The sequence below is a fragment of the Oncorhynchus clarkii genome, chromosome 2, assembly GCF_045791955.1.
Source record: "Oncorhynchus clarkii lewisi isolate Uvic-CL-2024 chromosome 2, UVic_Ocla_1.0, whole genome shotgun sequence".
NCBI lineage: Eukaryota > Metazoa > Chordata > Actinopteri > Salmoniformes > Salmonidae > Oncorhynchus > Oncorhynchus clarkii.
In genome coordinates this window covers 87,926,855-87,949,198 of record NC_092148.1, presented here as the reverse complement: position 1 = coordinate 87,949,198, position 22,344 = coordinate 87,926,855, and the positions used below count along the sequence as shown (strand labels likewise).

At 42.4% G+C, this 22,344-nt stretch overlaps 1 protein-coding gene across 19 annotated transcripts in view; it reads right to left on the bottom strand.

Annotated features, from left to right (window-relative positions):
- LOC139375762 (CUGBP Elav-like family member 2) overlaps positions 1 to 22,344 on the bottom strand; it is a 53,411-nt gene that overhangs the window by 23,659 nt on the left and 7,408 nt on the right. For all 19 annotated transcript variants that reach the window (XM_071117604.1, XM_071117588.1, XM_071117622.1 and 16 more), the window contains exon 2: positions 6,321 to 6,511. In XM_071117604.1, coding sequence (XP_070973705.1) covers positions 6,321 to 6,511 — 191 coding nt within the window. The remainder of the gene's footprint in view (positions 1 to 6,320; positions 6,512 to 22,344) is intronic.

Genomic DNA, 22,344 nt, shown 5'->3' with positions numbered 1-22,344 from the left:
GCTATTTTGGTCACTTTATTCACATTCATTTTATTCACATAACCATTCATCTTATTCCAGGAAAGGAAACTTCCTAATTTACAAGAGTATGACTAAAGACGTGATAGATTGACTGACCACGCAACGGAATTATTTATAGCAGTGGAGGCTGATAAGGCTAAGAAAAGCATTAGATGGAGGCTGAACACATCCTTATTCCAAGACCAAACAGTTCATCTTTACCCCTCGATGAAGACCAAGTTATTTTTTTTTCTCCACTTTTCAAACATTACACTGATACATTGAATATGGTGTGCGAGGCCTCTAAAGCTTATGTTAGAAGCAAAATAATAGAAAACCAGTAGAAAGAAGGTAGAGAAAGAGTTGAACAACTCAAATTAAAGAGCTGGGGAAAAAAAGAGAAATAAAGGAAAAAAATACTGAGTCACTGTTGAAACAAGTCTGATCTGAAGTTTCAATTACATGAGATCTAACAACAACAACAAAAAAGCTTTAAATATGCTATGTTTCGGCTGAGGACAAACTTTCGAAAATGGTGAAAAAAGTAAAATTGGCTAGACAAATGAAACAAAAAGATACCGGTTTTCAAAAATGGAAGTGAGTACAAAAGTACAAAAGATATGAACAATGTGGTGTGACTTTTACTCAACGCTTTATAAGTCTGAATGTAACTTAGACCTAGCTAAATGTAATACACCCCCCCAAAGATAGCGCTTCCGGGGGGTGTCGCCCCCAGATCAAATACAGGATTCGGATGCTCCCTATACTAGAATCTGAGATAAGAACATCCATCACCTCAATGAAGTCTGGAAAGTCACCAGGATTAGACGGTTTCCAGGTTGAGTATTATAAGTTGATTGTAAGGTGCTCTCCAAAGTACTAGCGATGAGGCTGGAGAAGGTGGTACCTCATATTACACAGATCAGGTGGGATTTGTAAAAAATAAAATAAAAAATTATAAAAAGTATTACCGCCACAGAATCTTAAGACATTTGCTTCACCTCATGCAGCTGAGTGAAATGGACGATACATTACCTAGATGCGGAGAAGGTATTCGATAGGGTGGAGTGGGGCTTTTTCCACATACACCCTTGAAAAATCAAGGGCCAAAGGAATGTTCTCTCAAGTGGGTTAAGTTATTTTTACCCCAATCCATGAGCAGCAGTCCTCACAAACTGGTATGATCTATTTTATTGTTCGAGGGGAACCCAGCAGGGTAGTCCTCTCACACCTCTCCTTTTTACTATATTTTTTTGAGCCCTTGACAGCAGCAATCAGAGCTGATTCAGGAATCAAAAAGAGTGATGGGAGGTGCCAGAGAGCAGGCCTCCTAATTGTCCCTAGAATTTCTAAGCAAACAGCTGGAGGCAGGGCTTTCTCCTATAGAGCTCCATTTTTATGGAATGGTCTGCCTACCCATGTGAGAGACGCAAACTCGGTCTCAACCTTTAAGTCTTTAAAGGTTTAAGTCTTTAAAGGTTTAAAGGTTGAGACTCATCTCTTCAGTGGGTCATATGACTGAGTGTAGTCTGGCCCAGGAGCGTGAAGGTGAACGGAAAGGCTCTGGAGCAATGAACTTGCTGTCTCTGCCTGGCCGGTTCCCCTCTCTCCACTGGGATTCTCTGCCTCTAACCCTTTTACAGGGGCTGAGTCACTGGCTTACTGGTTGCCTGTCATGCTGTCCCTAGGTAGGGGTGCGTCACTTGACGTGATCTTCCTATCTGGGTTGGCGTCCCCCCTGGGTTGTGCCGTGGCGGAGGTCTTTTTGGTCTATACTCGGCCTTGTCTCAGGAAGATAAGTTGGTGGTTGAAGATATCCCTCTAGTGGTGTGGGGGCTGTGCTTTGGCAAAGTGGGTGGGGTTATATCCTTCCTGTTTGGCCCTGTCCGGGGGTATCATCAGATGGGGCCACAGTGTCTCCTGACCCCTCCTGTCTCAGCCTCCAGTATTTATGCTGCAGTTGTTTATGTGTTAGGGGGCTAGGGTCAGTTTGTTATATCTGGAGTACTTCTCCTGTCTTATCCGGTGTCCTGTGTGAATTTAAGTATGCTCTCTCTAATTCTCTCTCTCGGAGGAGGAGGACCCGAGCCCTAGGACCATCTGACATGACTCCTCCTTGCTGTCCCCAGTCCACCTGGTCGTGCTGCTGCTCCAGTTTCAACTGTTCTGCCTGCGGCTATGGAACCCTGACCTGTTCACCGGATGTGCTACCTGTCCCAGACCTGCTGGTTTCAACTCTCTAGAGACAGCAGGAACGGTAGAGATACTCTTAATGATCGGCTATGAAAAGCCAACTGACATTTACTCCTGAGGTGCTGACTTGCTGCACCCTCGACAACTACTGTAATTATTACTATTTGGCCATGCTGGTCATTTATGAACATTTGAACATCTTGGCCATGTTCTGTTATAATCTCCACCCGGCACAGCCAGAAGAGGACTGGCCGCCCCTCAGCCTGGTTCCTCTAGCTTTCTTCCTAGGTTTTGGCTTTTCTAGGGAGTTTTTCCCTAGCCACTGTGCTTTTACACCTGCATTGCTTGCTGTTTGGGGTTTTAGGCTGGGTTTCTGTACAGCACTGAGATATCAGCTGATGTAAGAAGGGCTTTATAAATACATTTGATACGCTGTTTAAAGTTACATGCTCCAAGGAATAAAGGAGGACTAGCATCACCCAATGTAGAACCATACAACATATCATTTGAAGTATTCACATTGGCAAGACACGGTGGAAATTATGATTCCCATTTGGGATGGACTCAGATTGAGAGGTCTCACAGCCTCGTTTAAGCCTATTGAGGCCTTAAACACAAAAAAACAAATTCAGAGACAGCCAACTGAAGAGGCTAACCCAATCCTACAACATTCCCGAGAGGTATGGGTTAACATTCATAATTTCTTTTTAGTTAACTAGGCAAGTCAGTTAAGAACAAATGCTTATTTACAATGACGGCCTACCAGGGAACAGTGGATTAACTGCCTTGTTCAGGGGCAGAACGACAGATTTTTACCTTGTCAGCTCAGGGATTCAATCCAGTAACCTTTCGGTTACTGGCCCAAGGCTCTAACCACTAGGCTACCTGCCACCCCAGACGCTTGGAAATTCCCAGTATAAATAAAAGTATTCTTCCATATGGCACAACCCATCAGTTTACATAGGAAAACATAAATTTATCTGGGAGGTATGGCTTAGATAATGCCTGCATGCACTAGGGCAGGTGTTCCCCCCAGGGGTACGCACAATGCTGGTGAGGGTACACCAAATAAAAATGTGATTCACATTTTCAAACAGTACATTTATACTTCCCAACAGGGCTGTATATTTGAAATAGCACCGTCAAATAATTAACATCCAATCACATGAACCATTACTCTACCAGGTAAAAATTTGAAAAATAAACCACAGGAGTTTGAGCGAGAATAAAGACTTTCAAGTAGTAAGACATGTATAAAAGCAACAGGTACCATTAATAAGGGGCTACAAGGGTCTTATACAGCGAGCTACCGAGTGGCTAGGACAGGCAAGCCCCATACTATTGTGGAGGACATAATTCTTCCTGCTGCTGCAGACATGGCTGGGACAATGCTGGGGGAAAAGGCCCCCCAAAAAACTAGAGACAACTTCTTCATCAAACAACACTGTTTCACGACGCATCAGTGACATGGCAGGAGACGTTTTGAAACAATTACTGCTTCACACACAAGCCAGTGAATTCTATGAGTTACAGCTGAATGAGTCAGATGTGGCGGGCCTGGCACAGATCCTGGTATATGTCCATTATGTTTATGGGGGGAGGGGGGGGTCAATTAAGGAAGACATCCTCTTCTGCAAACCAGGACAGCGCGAGAGGATATTTTAAGTACTGGACAGCTTTGTGACGTCAAATGGACTTTGCTGGTCAAGATGGGTTGGTATCTGAACTGGAAGCGCAAAAGCCATGACCAGAAGATATAGTGGAGCGGTAACACGCGTGCAAGCAGTTGCTCCTGATACCACTTGGGTACACTGCAGCATCCACCGAGAGGCTCTTGCTGCCAAGGGAATGCCTGACAGCTTGAAAGACGTCTTGGACGCTACAGTGGAACATGGTTAACTTTGTTAAAGCAAGGCCCCAGAACTCTTATGTATTTTCTGCATTATGCAAATTATATGGGCAGCGACCATGTAACGCTTTTACAACATACAGAAGTACGCTGGCAAAGTATTGTCCCGTTTTTTTTTACTTGAGAGACGAGCTTAAAGTTCTCTTTAATGACCATAATTTTCACTTGTCTGACAAGTTTCTAACATGACTGGCCTATCTGGGTGATGTTTTTTTTTCTATCCTGAAAGATCTGAATCTAGGATTACAGGGACTCTCCGCAACTGTATTCAATGTGCAGGACAAATTGAGGCTGTGATTAAGAAGCTGGAGCTCTTTTTTTGTCTGCATTAACAAGGACAACACACAGGTCTTTCCATCATTGTATGATTTGTGTGTGCAAATGAACTCAAGCTTACGGACAAAGTCAAATGTGATATAGCAAAGCACCGTAGTGAGCAATTACACAGGTACTTTCCCAAAACGGACAACAAACTGGATTTGTTCTCCCTTTCATGCCCTGCCTCCAGTCCTCTTACCGATCTCTGAACAAGAGAGCCTCAAAGTTGCAACAAGCGATTCTATTAAAATTGAATTTAAAATCAGAAGCCACTGCCAGATTTCTGGATTGGGCTGCGCTCAGAATGGGCTGCGCTCAGAGTTTCTTGCCTTGGTAAATCACGCTGTTAAGACACTTTGCAACCACGTACCTATGCGAGAGTGGATTCTCGGCCCTCACTAGCATGAAAACAAAACACAGGCACAGACTGTGTGTGGAAAATGATTTAAGACTGAGACTCTCTAATACAACCAAACATTGCAGCATTATAGTGCTTATATCCTATCAGGACCTGAAGAAATATCACAGTCAGCTATAGTATTTTATAAAAAGAGTCATGCACAACATGGGAACTGAGAATTTAAGGTTGATTTGGCAGATGGATCTTAAATTTACAATATCAAACAAGATAATATAAATCATAAGACAGTTACGTATAATCTTCAGTATATCAAATGTATGGAAAAAATATGTGTTTCCAATGTAGGGTGGTGTACCAGGGATACATTTATACATTAGATTGTTCAGATACTACTGGACCTCAGATAAAATGGGTGGTTTGAAATGCAAGGGTGAAGTAAGTACCTTTCTGCATGCTATATGGGGATGTCCCATGGTGCTTGCTTTCTGGAAGGAGGTTCTTAAAAAGCTTGAAGAATGGGTGGCACAGCCTATCCCAAAGTCCCCACAGCTGTGCTTATTAGGGGATTAATCTATTATAACCACCACGTATGAGCAAAATAAGAGTTTGGTCTTGCCTCCGCGGGTTCTCTTACTGCGGCTAGACTTGTACTACATAACTGGAAGAGAGCGGATTGGCTTTAAATGGCGGAGACTGCATCTTATGAATCAATGATAGCGAAATGTTGTATGATATGGAAACACTTTCTGAATTATATATAAGGGGCCGAACGTGCGGGTGAGAAGCTAGGGGCTTAAGTTAGAACAGGTATGTATCATTATCAGTAGTTTGCCATTTAATATTCCACTGATATATGGTTGAAAGGTGCTGTATTGTTAGGTGTTATGTAACGGTGTGATGTAATTTAGATGTTTTAAAATAATAATATTATTATTATTATTATTATTATTATTATTATTATTATTATTATTATTATTATTATTATTATTATTATTATTATTATTATTATTAACTACAGGCTTCCACGTCACCGTCTTGTCTAATTGCGAGGCTAAACGAAACAGCTCAACTCAGGCACTCTTTTAGAAGGTGATAGTCTTTAAAAATGGAAAATAATCTCTCCCTCTCACCAGAGGGAAAGACAATGTTTCCCATAATGCACAAGTGTAAAGGGGGTTGGTATTTAACCCGTAATAATATATTAGAACCGAACGCTGTATTTTAAGTAATAGACAACAACTGTGTGCACAAACAGCTTGCAGAGCCTGGCTCAGGGGTATTTGCCGTTAACACTTGACAATGAATGGCGTTGGCACCTTGTCTTTCTGTCTGTGTTTCAGTCCTCTTTGGCCTCTAGGGCCTGGGCTATAGTAAAGGTATTTATGCTGGTATAGAAAGGGCTTCATTAGAGACATTTTAAATGGATTATTTGCTCTGCGGGTGTCTGGGTGCAGTGTGTGTGTGTGTCTGGGTGCAGTGTGTGTGTGTCTGGGTACAGTGTGTGTGTGTGTGTTCGCTCTGTGCCCGTCTCCGCCTTACCTTTGCTCTGGGGGGGTGTGGCGGTGCGGTCTCGGAGGATGTTGATCTGGTGCACGGCGCCGTAGGGCTCAAACAGCTCCTTGAGCTCGGTTTCTGTCCAGGAGCGAGGTATCTGGCCAACGAACATCTTGATGGAGTCATGGTCAGGTGTTTCCAGGTTCTCAATGGAACCGTTCATCTTGCTGCCGTTGCTGTCGGGGAGAGGTGAGGGATTATTAGACTGTACCAGAACCTGAAACATACTTTTGGGTCCACCAGTCAGTGTGGCTGGTACAGTTGCCTGGCACTAAAGCAGTTAAGTTGTGCTGCATTATTAGCAGAACAATTGCTCCCTAGCGATAGTTTGTCACATCTGTACCACGTGTATTTTTATTTTGTACATACATTTTAGAGCACATAACTAACAAAATAAAATAGCAGACGCTGATGAAAATAATCACACATCCTCTCCAAAATGACTGGACAAGACCCATCGTTAATCGCTGAATGTACGCTAAACGTGTTAGTGTTTGTTGACGGGTCCCATTTTTCAGTTATTGGCCAATGACCGAGGTAGCCTAACTATTGGCCCCTCCCACCACTTGGAGTTGATTGGAAACTGGTGTATTAATTTGAGTGGCTAGTCACAAGGACGAAGTGGGGAGTGTGTGTTTAATATTGAGCTAATAGTTTGTACTTTTAATCCTTGTTTTAACCTTTAGCATTCTAAAAATCGGTTTTATTTCCTTTTACCAGCCAATGAAATAGTACTTCAACTTGCACTGTTTAACAAACAATTCAGTGACACGGAAACACAAGCCACACATAAACCCCCCGTCCCCCGCTCTCTTCTCTCAGGGAGGGTCAGCGCCAACGCAAGGCAGCTCGACGGGCCCTGAGAGGAGATCAGCATTCTCAGGGTGATTAAGTTAAGGCTAGACTTGGGACTGATTAAGCTCAGTACTCTACACAGCACAGGAGCATACCTCACAGACCCCCCCAACTAGGACTTAGAGACCACGTCGTGAGCGTACCAGTATCACACAGTCCACTACAACACAGCAGAAGCCTCTCTCAGCACAGGCCTCCACTGAGCTAGACTGGGAAGCTGAGGGGGCAGCATCTCACAATCTCTGACCATAGCCTTCCTGACTCAGCCAGGCTGAAAGAGGGCCAGGACTCTGGTCCTACATTTAGCTGTGAGGGAAGGGAGTTCATTGTGATTATGGCCCTACAGCAGGGTTCCCCAACTGGAGGCCCATGGCAAAAAAAAAAAAAAAAGGAAATCACCTCAAAGTGATTTAATTAAAGATATCTGTTCAAGTATTCTCACGAAACAGGTTATCGTACACAAGACGTAAGCTAGATTTGAAATGACTGTTTTAGTCTTTAGGCTTCTTGCGGTCAAATTTGCAGCCCCCTCGCCGCTGACCATCCATTTCGGAAAAACAATGAAAAATAAAATAAAAATGATCGGCCCGTGGCTGAATCTAGTTGATCCCTGCCCTACAGTCTCCTAGGTACAGGTATTGCCAACGAGAAGTTATCGTTCACTCACAGTAGAGCACACGTGAGCTTGAGGAAAACGTGTGTGTGTGTGTGTGTGTGTGTGTGTGTGTACACACACACACACACAGCCAGATGAGCAGAGGGACTCCTAGTGGATAGCAAGCTGGCGACACACACCGATTAATTCTAATGGGATAGTAAGCAGAGGGCCCGAGGAAAACAAACAGGGTTAAGATGACTAGGCTAAATTTAAAATGATAGAGGGTAAGTATACAGACCTTTGGACACGAGCCATCCATCTCTTACACACAGAGCCCAAACGCTCGGCCGACACACCAAGGGACGACCTAAACGACATGCTTACTGACAAGTCCCTTAGCGACTCTTCCTTTGGAAATCCAACTCTTAGAAAACACCCAAATCCAATACTTGTTAACTAATCACACTCATTTTAGGGTGGAAAAATAGAGGCAGAAACCATCCTACTGGAGTCAACTCATCCAAGCAGCTACACACAGCTACAAAAATATAATATATATATATTTTTTTAAACACACGACTGGAATTGGAAGCATAAGAAGACGCTTTACAGTCCACAAAGCCATGGGGCGTCTTCACTACACCCGCCACCCATCCCGACAGCTAGCTACACAGAATCCTCTGAGCAGGAAGGCCCCAGCACAGTAGGGTCAGTCAGCACAAATTGAAAGATAGCAGGCCGAAACACAGGAAGGACTGAACTTGTCAAAAAAAAAAAAAAAAAAGAAGAATCCTTTTGTATTTCCATACATAATGTTTTACCCTCTAAAAACAGAGTTCAGTAAGCAGAGGACTGTTGCCTGTAAACCATCACCATGTCACTCCTCAGGCATTGGTTGGGTTGGCGATGGAACAGGGAGTAACCTACTAGCGTTCCATAGACATAGAATTCTTAGAATGGACATCCCCCATTCCAAGTCAACCTACTGTGATGGCAGGTTCCATTCTACAAATTATTTTTCTATGCCATCCCCAGCACAGCAGCAGGGGAAACAAGCGCATATTGTTCAGATGCTGGAGAGAACACTTCACAGCTACCCTCTACGATAACAATGGGCCTTTAGTGAGTCAGAAGGACGCTTTGTAATCCTTCCACTTAACGCTACGTCTAACTAAACCAGCGGGCATTGTGTCGTGTGACACCATTATCTAGTAACCAGACAGCTTGACGCCATTTTACCGAGTGACTTGCCTTCTGAACTCATACATGTACAGAGCATTAGGAAAGTACTCAGACCCTTCGACATTGTTACGTTACTGCTTTATTCTAAAATGGATAAAACAATTCTCAGCAATCTACACACAATACCCCATAATGACAAAGCAAAAACAGGTTTAGACATTTTTGATAATGTATAAAAATAAAAAAATTAATGACATACATCTACAGTAACAGTGAAATGTTGACGCCTGATTCCAGGGTTTCTTTATTTTTTACAATGTTCTACATTGTAGAATAGTGAAGACATATATGGAATCATGTAGTAACCCGACCTCAAACCAATTTTTTTATTTAACTAGACAAGTCAGTTAGATTTCCATTGGGATTTAAGTCTGGGCTTTGGCTGGGTCACTCAAAAGGACATCCACATTCTAATTTTTTAGCCATTCCCAGGTTGCTTTGACTGTATTCTGGGGGTCATTGTCCTGCTGCAATGTAAATCTTCACCCTCATTCTAAGGTCGTTATCAAGGATTTGCCTATATTTGCCTTATGGTATAGTTTCTGCTTTGACATGCACTGTCAACTGTGGGGACCTTTTATATAGACAGACAGAGGTACGTTTCTAAATCATGTTCAAACTATTGAATTGGCAACCCAATCAAATTGTATTGACATCAAGGATGATCAAAGTGAAATTGGATGCACCCGAGCACAATTTGTGGAGTGTCATAGCAGATAGTTGTGAATGCTTATGTCAATTAGATCTGCATTTAATTTCAGATATTTGCTAAAAATGTCTAAAAAAAACAAGTTTACCCTTTATCATTATGGGGTATTGTGTGTAGATGGGTGAGAAGAAGAAAAACATACATTTGATCCATTTTGAAATCAGTCTAACAAAACGTGGAATAAATCAGCAGTATGAATACTTGAGTCACTGTAAATGCTAAGTGATTTTTAAAAACATGGGGCTGTCCCCCATTCTGATTGTTTAATCATTCCTTGGAGGAAACTTCATGATTGGAGGAATTCCTTGGATTCCTTGGAGGAAACTTGAGGACGCTCACCAAGTAAAGGGGGGGAAGAGAAGGGGATATTCCATTTTAGTTTTTTTTTTTAAACAGAAGTCTCCAAAGTATCCAATAAGAAGAAAAAACACGTGCCCTTTTAAGTTGCAAAGTGTTTCGCTACATATGTTGTACCCCAATGATTACGACCCAGACCAGGCAAAGACTTGAGGCCTGGCGGCCCTATGATGTGGCAGGTGACCTGTCCCAAAGACACCCGGGAGCAGCTGACGCCTGGGCTCCAGAGGACTCCAAGGCCCAAGTCTGAAATTAGCATACCTGCTGTTGCTCTTCCCATAAAATAACATGATTTACCGGGACCATATGCCCGGCCGTTTGCTGGGGTCTGACCGCAGAAGCATGTCAGTTCCACTGCTGCTTCACCTTTCCTAGTAGCTCCCATTATAGCGAGACTGTCGCGGAGGCAGCGCCATTCACCAATATAAGGCTATATACCCTAGACTACATGTCAACCATCTTCTCAAAAAGGTGTCACCTGGCGTCGTTGGGTTCTGTATGAATCCTAAATTAAATGGAGCGTTCACACCAACCAGTTTAACTTGGAATACAAGCCTAAGGCTTTTCCTTGGCTTGGTTGGGATTGTTTGATCACTCGACTACCTTAAAAATTCTAAGAGTTCTTTCAAATAAATTAAGTTTTAAAATTCATAGGTCCATCCACACCCTGTGATATCATGCAGCGTTGCTTCATGTTTTGGTTCAATTCATAGTTGTGGTAAAGGGAGTTTGCATAAATAGCCATGTTAACAAGAGGCTCTCCTTCGTTGGGTTATAACTGATGCTCTCTTCCCTCAGGAGTCACTTGGCAGTAGGAGACGGCCTCGGACTGGTTAGATCACACAAGCAGAGCATGATGCACCACTTCTCACTCCAGCAAGGCACATGACAAGCGACACAGAAATAGCAGCAGTTGGTTTCTGGTGTGTGTGTGTGTGTGTGTGTGTGTGTGTGTGTGTGTGTGTGTGTGTGTGTGAGCCCCAGCACTACAAGGCTGTAAACCACAACGATTACATTAAACAACGACACACAGGAAGGGCAGCCTGCACCTCGAGTCACTACAGCAAGGCGCAACACACACATTCTTCAGTCTGATATCTCGTCTGAATTCCATACAAGGTGCTGCAGACTGCTGAAAGGACTGTTGTCCTGGTCTATAATCAGTACATCGGTGCTCCGATGAGGGCCCCATTAAAGACGTTTTCCTCCCAGCATCAACTCCAATTCTGCCTCAATATGGCCTCATTTTCATTGTTGCGTTTCCCCTGATGAAGAAAGATGTGTCCAATCAGACTGCGACTAGAGCCCCATGTTAACAGGCTGCGACCTAGAGCCCCATGTTAACAGGCTGCGACCTAGAGCCCCATGTTAACAGGCTGCGACTAGAGCCCCATGTTAACAGGCTGCGACTAGAGCCCCATGTTAACAGGCTGCGACTAGAGCCCCATGTTAACAGGCTGCGACTAGAGCCCCATGTTAAAAAACAAGCAGCCAGGGCCTGATGACAAGACCTATCCCATTAGCTTCTTAACCAGAGTGTCCCTGGTGACCGTGGTTATGGAATGAAATTAAAGAATGAATGGAATGAAATGAATAAGTGAGTGTCCCTGGGTGACTGTGATAAAGGCCGGAGGAGGGGATGCCAATTAAGAGTTGCGTCGGGGTGTGAATGGGTGCATGATTTTAAAAAATGGACACTCAAAATGCCTCGAGAATAAGGATTCAAAGTAAAGTTGGTGTGACAGCAGGGTCAGAGCCTAGATCCAAACTGAATTATGGGATCTAGGCTAGCACCGATGGGTCCTCAGGGGGGAAACTAGCAGCATATTAGAGACCGAAATACACTGAAGTTAGACCCAGGGAAAACAGGGGGTTCCTAGTCTGGTGCTTAGAAAAGCACTCGACATAAAATAAAACAAGTTAAATAAGATAGTGCTGTTAAGACCAGAGTAAACTGCCATTTGATGCCATCCCTTAATGGCATGATTTAAAAAAGGAAAAAGAAGCTAGCTAACTATATAGCTAGGTGTCATCATCTAAAATACTCCTAATTTAGAAGACCGTTCTTATTTGATTAATGGTGGTCGGACCCATCTATGTGAAGCTAGCTACAATAGCGGACTTGCGGTTAGCTTTCAAAATAAAAAAGTATGGCATAACACTATGTATTAATGTTTGCATCACTGTCAATGACATACTTTTATTTTGACGGCTAACCACAAAGTCCACTATTTTGGCTAGCTTCACAACCCGGTCCGGTCGAGCCGCAATAGCTAGCTGGCTGCTTATAACGTTAGCTTTGGGCAACAAGGTTAGCTGGCTAGCTATTTATATTCGTGAACTGATGTTCAATTTCAATAGGCGAACAATAATAATTACAAGGATTCCTCAATCATTGCTAAGAATAATGAAAAGGACTGCAGTTTCTACTGGACATTGTTTCAGGCTGGTTGTATTGGTGCTAGCTAGGTACCAATCTAAAGCTAGCTAGGTACCAATCTAAAGCTAGCTATCCCAGAAGTTGCAAATTATGCTTCATTACCAACGCGGTAGCGTAAACACATCGTTCGTGGCCAGTGTTTGCTGACTTTTTTTGTACAGCTTTGACAGTGCTACTATCTTTGACACGCAAAGACACCAAACGTTGCTCCATAGTTTGCATGTTGTGAAGCTAATAGCAGTGACTATTACTTTGTAACTCCGGTAGGGCAATATCCGAAAAATAGCGACGTTTGTAGTGTGTACCGGCGCTCGGCCAGTCGGCGAAAGCCAACATCACCCACGACGGAGAACGGTTGATTGTCAAGGGCAACGAATTCTATTATTTTGGCTTTAATGGATTTCCCCTTTAAGATAATTTCCGCGAGACAACTCTTTCAAATGACTGCCCGACTTGACTGCTCAATCCACACAGCAGACATTGTGGGCTAGGTTAGGAATGCCGTGTGGCACGTGTAGCGTCATTACGTCCTGTACCTACGTTATATAGGTATGCACGGTAGCTTTGACATCCGGGTTTTTAGCGTCGGCGTTACACTAGACATCAGGACGATACAGTTGGCATTTTTAGTTAACATCGTCAGACTCCGATATGTTCACCGATATCCTGCAGTTATGCGCTCCTTCCAGCGCTTCTTGAAACTGTCACCAGCTAGCTAGCAGCTTTCTGCTCCACTTGGGCCACTGTCCAAGAGGGAGAGGTCAACCTGCCTACACACTCCCCTGGTTCCCGAAACCTATCCAACACAAATGCCTGAAATAGCGAGGGGCTACACCGAGCTGTAAAAAATAAAAAAATAAATAAAAAGAGAAGACCTGGGCTTGTCCAATAAGGAAATCTTATTTTCACTTTCCATTGGAAAACATTTCACATTGTGTACACCCAATCATAAACAACTTTGGCCTGGCAGCCGATTCCACTCAACTTTGACAACTCATCCCATGTGCTGGGTACCATGAGTCTATGGTCACCTGGTAGATCAAGTTCATGCCATTGCAATCTTCAAGATTTTATTAACAAGGCTTAGCTTCCTATATCATAACGTGCCACTTGTGTGTGCGCCATATGGGATGTTCCAACTTCCATACAAACTGGATTTTTTTATTTACTTTGGCACGGGTCGAATCCAAGACACCTTCCTGTCTCAATGTTTTCCATTTCCAAATCTAACACGGAGCATGTAATATGAAAGTAGGCTCTATTTCCTGTCCCCGTGCTCTATAGAGTACCAGCTAGGGCCGGGAAGACACCACCAACGCCATATTTTTCCCGCCAAAAAATGTAAAATGAAGCATACAAAACTCAGGAGAGCGGTTTGAAGTCGATGTAGGCCACAGCATACGCAGTTTGATCTAGACCTACATCTTCAGCCAAACTGGTTTTGGACCAGAGAATACTTTTTTTTATTTTATTAACCTCGATACAGGGTGCATATCCAACATCACACCAGCAGCAGCAGAACAGGTGACAAGCCAGAATGGAGCCCTCTCAGCCGTCAACATCTGTCTGCACGGCTCCCTTTCTCCCTCTTGAACACACACACTATGAGAACAGCTGGCCACCACCGTCAGCCCCAGGACTCCATGCCAAGGGGCCACACTTTGACAAGATCAACAGACAGCCAGCTCAATTTTTTTTTGTCACATGCTTTGTGTAGACTAAGAGTAAAATGCTTACGTACAGGCCCTTCCCAACAATGAAGAGAGAAAGAAAATATAAATAAAGTAATAAATACAATGAGTAAAGATAATGTGGCTACATACAGTACCAGTCAAAAGCAGTTACCTACTCATTCAAGGGTTTCTTTATTTTTACCTTGTAGAGTAAGTGAAGACATCAAAACTATACAATATCACAGAATCATATACTAACCAATTGTTAAACAAATCTAAATACATTTTATTGTTCAGAGTAGCCACCCTTTGCCTTGACAGCTTTGCACACACTTGGCATTCAGTCAACCAGCTTCATGAGGTAGTCACCTGGAATTAGAGGTCGACCGATTATGATTTTTCAACGGCGATAGCGATTGGAGAACCAAAAACAGATACCGATTATATAAAGTTTGGAATAATGACCATTAAAAACACTGAATGAACACTTTTAACTTAATAAAATACATAAAATCTATTCGGTCTCAAATAAATAATGAAACATGCTCAATTTGGTTGAAATGCAAAAAACGGTGTTGGAGAAGAAAGTAAAAGCGCAATATGTGCCATGTAAAAAACAAAAGCTAACGTTTAGGTTCCTTGCTCAGAACATGAGAACATATGAAAGCTGGTGGTTCAATACTCCCAGTTAAGAAGTTTTAGGTTATAGTTATTATAGGAATTATGACACGGCGACTATTTCTCTCTATACCATTTGTATTTCATAGACCTTTGACTATTGGATGTTCTAATAGGCACTTTAGTATTGCCAGCCTAATCTCTGGAGTTGAAAGGCTTGAAGTCATAAACAGAGATGTGATTCAAACATTGGTAAGAGCTGCTGGCAACGCAGTAAAGTTTGAATGAATGCTTATGAGCCTGCAGCTGCCTACCACCGCTCAGTCAGACTGCTCTATCAAATCATGCACTTAACTATAATAAATTCAGAAATCCAAGCCTTTGGCCATTAATATGGTCAAATGCGGAAACTATCATCGAAAACAAAACGTTTCTTCTTTCAGTGAAATACAGAAACGTTCTGTATTTTAATCAAACGGGTGGCAGCCCTAAGTCTAAATATTGCTGTTACATTGCACAACCTTCAATGTTGTCATAATTATGTAAAATTCTGGCAAATTAGTTCGCAACGAGCCAGGCAAACCAAACTGCTGCATATACCCTGACTCCGTGTGCAACGAACGCAAGAGAAGTGACACAATTTCCTTAAATAATATTGCCTGCTAACATTAATTTATTTTAAACTAAATATGCAGGTTTAAAAATATATACTTTGTGTATTGATTTTAAGAAAGTCATTGTTTGTATATGGTTAGGTACATCCGTGCAACAATTGTGCTTTTTTCGTGAATGTGCTTTGGTTAAAACATCGCCCGCTTGGCAAAGTAAGCTGTAATTCGATGATAAATTAAATGATAATAAATGATAATGAGTATATGCAAAGCAGGACAAGCTAGTTAACTTATTGTGGCTGGGGGCAGTATTGAGTAGCTTGGATGAATAAGGATCCCAGAGTAAACTTCCTGCTACTCAGGCCCAGAAGCTAAGCTGTGCATATTATTAGTAGATTCGGACAGAAAACACTCTGAAGTTTCTAAAACTGTTTGGATGACGTCTGAGTATAACAGAACTCATATGGCAGGCAAAAACATGAGAAATCCAACCAGGAAGTGGGAAATCTGGGGTTGGTGGGTTTTCAAGTCTTTGCCTATCCAATATACAGCATCTATGGGGTCATATTGCTTCCACTGGATGTCAACAGTCTTTAGAACCTTGTTTGAGGCTTCTACGGTAAAGGAGGAGAGAATAAGAGCTGATTGAGTAAGATGTCTGGCAGAATGCCATGAGCTCAGTCTCGCGCGAACCCGTGAGAGTTAGCTGCGTTCCTTTTCCTTTCTAAAGACAAAGGAATTCTCCGGGTGAAACATTATAGAATATTTATGTTAAAAGCACCCTAAAGATTGATTCTATACAATCTATCGTTTGACATGTTTCTACGAACTGTAATGGATTTTTTTTTGTGTCTGGCCTGCGCTTCGTGAAATTGTGAACTAAAAGCGAACAAAAAGGAGGTATTTGGACATAAATGGACTTCATCGAACAAAACAAACATTTATTGTGGAACTGGGATTCCTGGGAGTACATTCTGATGAAGATCAAAGTGAATCTTTATACTGCTATTTCTGACTTCTGTTGACTCCACAACATGGCGGGTATCTGTGTTTTGGTCTCTGAGCCCTGTACTCAGATTATTGCATGGTGTGCTTTCTCCATAAAGCTTTTTTGAAATCTGACACAGCGGTTGCATTAAGGAGAAGTTCATCAATGTTTATGAGTATTTCTGTAAATTGATGTGGCTCTCTGCAAAAATCACCGGATGTTTTGGAAGCAAAACATTACTGAACGTAACGCGCCAATGTAAACTGAGATTTTTGGATATAAATATAAACTTTATCAAACAAAACATACATGTATTGTGTAACATGAAGTCCTATGAGTGTTATCTGATGGAGATCAAAGGTTAGTGATTCATTTTATCGCTATTTCTGCTTTTTGTGACTCCTCTCTTTGGCCTGAAAAATGGCTGTGTTTTGCTAAGACTAGGTGCTGACCTAACATAATCGCATGGTACGCTTTCGTCGTAAAGCCTTTTTGAAATCAGACACTGTGGTGGGATTAACAACAAGTTTCTTAAAAAATTGTGTAAAATACTTGTATGTTTAAGGAATTTTAATTATGAAATTTCTGTAGTTTGAAGTTGGCGCCCTGCACTTTCACTGGCTGTTGTCATTTCGATCCCGTTAACGGGATCTCAGCCGTAAGAAATTAACCTAGTAATATTAATCAACCATGTGTGATTGTTTTTTTGTAAGGTAAGTTTAATGCTAGCTAACACCCAACAAAAATATAAATGCAACATATAAAGTTTTGGGACCATGTTTCATGAACTGAAATCAAATATACATTTTTCATACGCACAAAAAGCTTATTTCTCTCAAATTTTGTTTACAAATCTGCTAGTGAGCACTTCTCCTTTGCCAAGATATTCCATCCACCTGACAGGCCACTAAAATGTGCAATTTTGTCAAAACAAAATGCCACAGATGTTTCAAATTGCGGGAGTGTGCAATTGGCATTTTGACTGAAGGGATATTCACCGGAGCTGTTGCTGTTACATTATTCATCTCATATGTATACGTATATACTGTACTCTATATCATCTACTGCATATTTATGTAATACATGTATCACAAGCCACTTTAAACTATGCCACTTTGTTTACATACTCATCTCATATGTATATACTGTACTCGATACCATCTACTGTATCTTGCCTATGCCGCTCTGTACCATCACTCATTCATATATCTTTATGTACATATTCTTTATGCCCTTACACTTGTGTGTATAAGGTAGTAGTTTTGGAATTGTTAGCTAGATTACTTGTTGGTTATTACTGCATTGTCGGAACTAGAAGCACAAGCATTTCGCTACACTCGCATTAACATCTGCTAACCATGTGTATGTGACAAATAAAATTTGATTTGGATAATTTTATGTTAATTTCTCAATTATAAGCCGCCTATGTCGTTTTAGACTCCAATTGGACTCAACTCCAGACCATGTGACCACGCCAGCCCAGGACCTCTACGCTGTGCCACCAGAGACTCTGGGTTCACGCCCAGCAGGCTCTGTCGTAACCGGCCGCGACGGGTTGGATTGCGCTGTGTTAAGAAGCAGTGAGGCTTGGTTGGGTTGTGTATCGGAGGACGCATGACTTTCAACCTTCGTCTCTCCCGAGCCCGTACGGGAGTTGTAGCGATGAGACAAGATAGTAGTTACTAAAACAATTGGATACCACGAAATTGGAGAGAAAAGGGGGTAAAACTTGTTTAATTGGTACTGCTTGCCGTGTGGTAACAGAGAGAACCGTCTGACTTTGTTGGCTGGAACCTAGGGCAGTCCCCAGAAAAAAACAAATCTTTGTTTGACCAATCTACAGGTAGAAATTTTACCATGTGTATTTTTCCATTATTAGGACACAGACTATGTTTTAAAGAAATCAACTATATGTAGGCTACTGGGCTTGTCTGACACTAAGCACGCTGTGATTAAATAATTAAGACAAATAACTCAAGAGGGAGCTAGAGATCAAGATAGCCTTGTTAACTCGAAATGACACAACGACAAGGTTCCCGTTTAACAAAGTTTACTATACCCACAAAGTTTACTATACCATTTGAACACCCTCAAAGGTTGCCATTACACTCAAGGCCAGGTCCATCAACCAACAGACTTCATGCGCATGCGCACTCTTGACTAAGTGATAGCCCCGTAATAACAGAAATATTGTGATACTTAAAACATGAACTTAACAAGCCTAACAAGCAGGGGGGAAAAAAACTGTTCCCGAATCTCCTCCCGCTGCTACTGGCTTTCGCAGAATCTGCCAGTAATACACCAGGGGTCCGCAACCATTTCCATTTGGAGTGCCAATTTGTGTCACCGTTTTTACCAATCTGCGTGCCAGTTATGAGCTTCATCCAAATTAAATTCATACAAATCTAAAAGTAACTTCTATTGCCATCACCAAACATGTAAAGAATTGCCTACATAAAGCCAACAAATAACACTGCAGCTGGAAAAAATCTGGATTAAAAAAATAAGTCACATTGGCTACTCATGGCTCGTCTGCAAGGAACTTGAAACATTGTATCAACAATCAACTTCATCCAGCCAGAAGCTTGCACTTGCAACATTATATATATTTTTTATATTTTTGGGAAGTTTCAGCTGATTCAGCACATTACTTTTTTCCCCCCTTCACGCTGAGTGGTTACCGAAAAGGAGAAGGCTGGAATGATTTTTTCCCAAATAGACTACATTGAGGACGTATTTTCAATGGACGTAAAAACAGACTTGGTTTACTTGCCATTTCAGGTGAAGAAAACATTTAGTTTGAGAAGCTACACAGCTCATGAGTGGTGGTGCGTCAAGACAATCAGAAATACTATCAGATCCCCAAATGGGCACATTAATAAGTCAACATTTGCGCACAGGCCAGGTAGCCTAGGCCCACTTCTATATATAGGTCAGGCCAACATCCTTACTCAACATTGACAGGAATGCTCCAAACACAATAAATTGACAACTCGTAAATAGAACAAGTGTAGCCTAGGTTGTGCGCTCTGCAAACAAAGTGTCCACTAAGACAACGAAAACTGTACAAAAAAAAAAGACTACAAATATGAATGCATTAACAGATATTACAGTAAACAAACAAATTGTAGATTCAAAATTATGGGAATCAAAAGTAAATGTACTACTGGTGATGCTGTTGTGCCATCCACAATGGATTAGGCCACTGAGACAGGCGTCAATCAAGACGCGTTAAAAACACTGGCCCAACAAAATTGGTAGAGTCGACTAAATAGAGTCAGCCCTACATCAAATGAAATTTGATTTGTCACATACACATTTAGCAGATGTTATTACGGGTGTAGCGAAAAGCTTGCGTTTCTAACTCCAACAGTGCAGTAATATCTAGCAATAGACAAATCTAAAGTAAAGGAATTAAGAAATACAAATATTAGGGCCCTCTTCTGACACCGCCTTGGTATAGACTTCCTGGATAGCAGGGAGCTTGGCGATGGACTGGGCCTCTGTAGCGCCTTGCGGTCAGATGCCAAGCAGTTGCCATTCCAAGCAGTGAAGCGGTCAATCAAGTTGCTCTCAAAATGGTGCAACTGAAAAAAAAAATGTTAGGGTCTGAGGGCCCTTGTCAAATCTTTTCTGCCTCTGGGAGGAGAAAGAGGCATTATCATATCCTCTTCCCGGCGGTCTTGGTGTCTGGATCATAATAGAATCATAGTGATGTGGACAAGAGCCTCGACCCAATCCACCACAGCCCCGTTGATGTGAATGGGGGCATGCTCGGCCCTGCATTTCCTGTAGTCCCCGATCAGCTCATTTTTGTCTTGCTGAAGTTGAGGGAGAGGTTGTCCAGGCACCACACTGCCAGGTATCTGATACCCTCCCTATAAGCTGTCTCATCATCGTAGGTGATCAGGCCTACCAACGTCGTGTCGTCAGAAAACGTAAAGTTGGGAGTCGGCCGCAGCAACACAGTCGTGAGTGACCAGGAAGCACTGGAGGGGGACTAACCACGCAACCTTGAGGGGCCCCTGGGGTGTTGAGGGTCAGCATGGCAGATGTGTTGACTCCCCTCACCACCAAGGGGCAGCACGTCAGGAAGTCAAGGATCCAGTTGCAGCATTGTCACATAGGTGGTCCTCTTGTCCGGGTGGGAGATGCGCAATAGTCATATAGACAGGTTCCTTTGGCGTTTTTGGTCTGGTCTAGAATGGAGCTGCAATGAATAGCTGCAGTTTTACGGGTTCCTGGCCAATTCTGCAATTTTTGTGTGTTTATATGTGCCGATAAACTTTAGTGCAATGTGTAATGTTTCCACCATCTTTTCCTATGACTGAAAAAAAGGCTTCTGAACATCAGAACAGCGACCACTAACCTGGATTTGGATGAGGAGTCTACTTCAACGTTTAGGCGGTGCAGGACATACTGCTCACCCCAGACAAGGCCCCAATTCCAGAGACTCTGAAGGGTCTGCTTAAGAGGCCAACGTGCGGGCAACCCTGACGAAACTACTACTATTGTATCAACGGGACCCAAAGAAATATAATATCCTATGTTCCTCGGATTCACGGCTGAACAGGGACAATATACATCTAGCTGTTTCTTATGCATCTTCAAGACCATATGCCAGCGTCAAGAAAGGGGGCAAGGGTGTGTCTGTTAACAACTGGTGCTCGATCTCTAATATTAAAGGGAGGTTCAATGTTCTACTCGCCTGATGTCAATACCTCATGACAAGCTGTAGACCATACTATTAACCATGAGAGTTTATGTATACTTTTCATATCAGTCTATTTAAAAATCAGTCAGAGTCCACAACAATGGGATCACAGCACCATCAAATGTAGCTTAGCCCAGATAACACACTGTGTGTTCCAAATGCCACCCTATTCCTTATATAGTGCACTACTTTTGGACCAGGACCCATAGGGTAAAAAGGTAGTGCACTATATAGGGAAAATGGCACCATTTGGGATGCTTCCCATATCAGTATCCACTGCCAAAGGATCACACTTAAGCCCAGATATATCACTATCTATCTCACTGTCCTTTATCAGAGGCTCAATCAAATCACAGAACACAGATGAGTTGGGTTGAGATTGCATCACCTGTGTGTGGGTCCAAAACCAAAAGATGAGATTCCTTTCATTTCTATTGTCCCAGACCACTGCTCTGCTAGGCTTTAGACCCACAATCATGCAAGTGCCAGATAACCATGATGACCTTTTACCTCACTTATTAATCATCCCTTGTTTAGGTCACTTTTTTTCCTGTCTGTCTGTGTGTGCATTTCAAATGCATGTAGTTATTACAGCATACTTGCTGTATGATGCTGACCTAGTGAGTGATTGGCGGGGATGACAGTAACATCCTTCAGAAATCCATCATACAACAACAGATGTGTGCTGGACAGGTTAGAGGTCGAAAGAGTTCCCATGAGGATTATGACAAACCTATTTGTAGTAGATACAAAAACAAAAATGGATTCCCTCTCTCGCTTAATTCTTCCAGTGTGTTCTCGTCTAGCAGGAAATCACATGCTATTTGTCATTCACCATGTTTTACTGCAAATCCATTTATCGGCCCAATGATCAATATCGGGCTACGGGGGCTGCTGTAAACATGTTTAAGTATGTAGCTAGCCATGTAGCTAAATAGGTTATGTTTCATGAACGTTACAGGGCCAAGCCCATTTCTAGAGCTAGCTAGGGGAGGGGGATTTCAGAGTGTACTCTCCCTCAGCAACGCACAGCCTTGAGCTGTGTACCCTTTATATGGCTGAGAGTTGAAATCCAGTCGTGGTAAGCCGAATTAGCCTCCCGGGCATTTCTAAAACAACATGTATATATTTGCTGTTGACTGGCTTCCTTTACTAACAATCTATTTCGGCGGTCACAAGATGTCCATTAAAATTGCTCAATAAT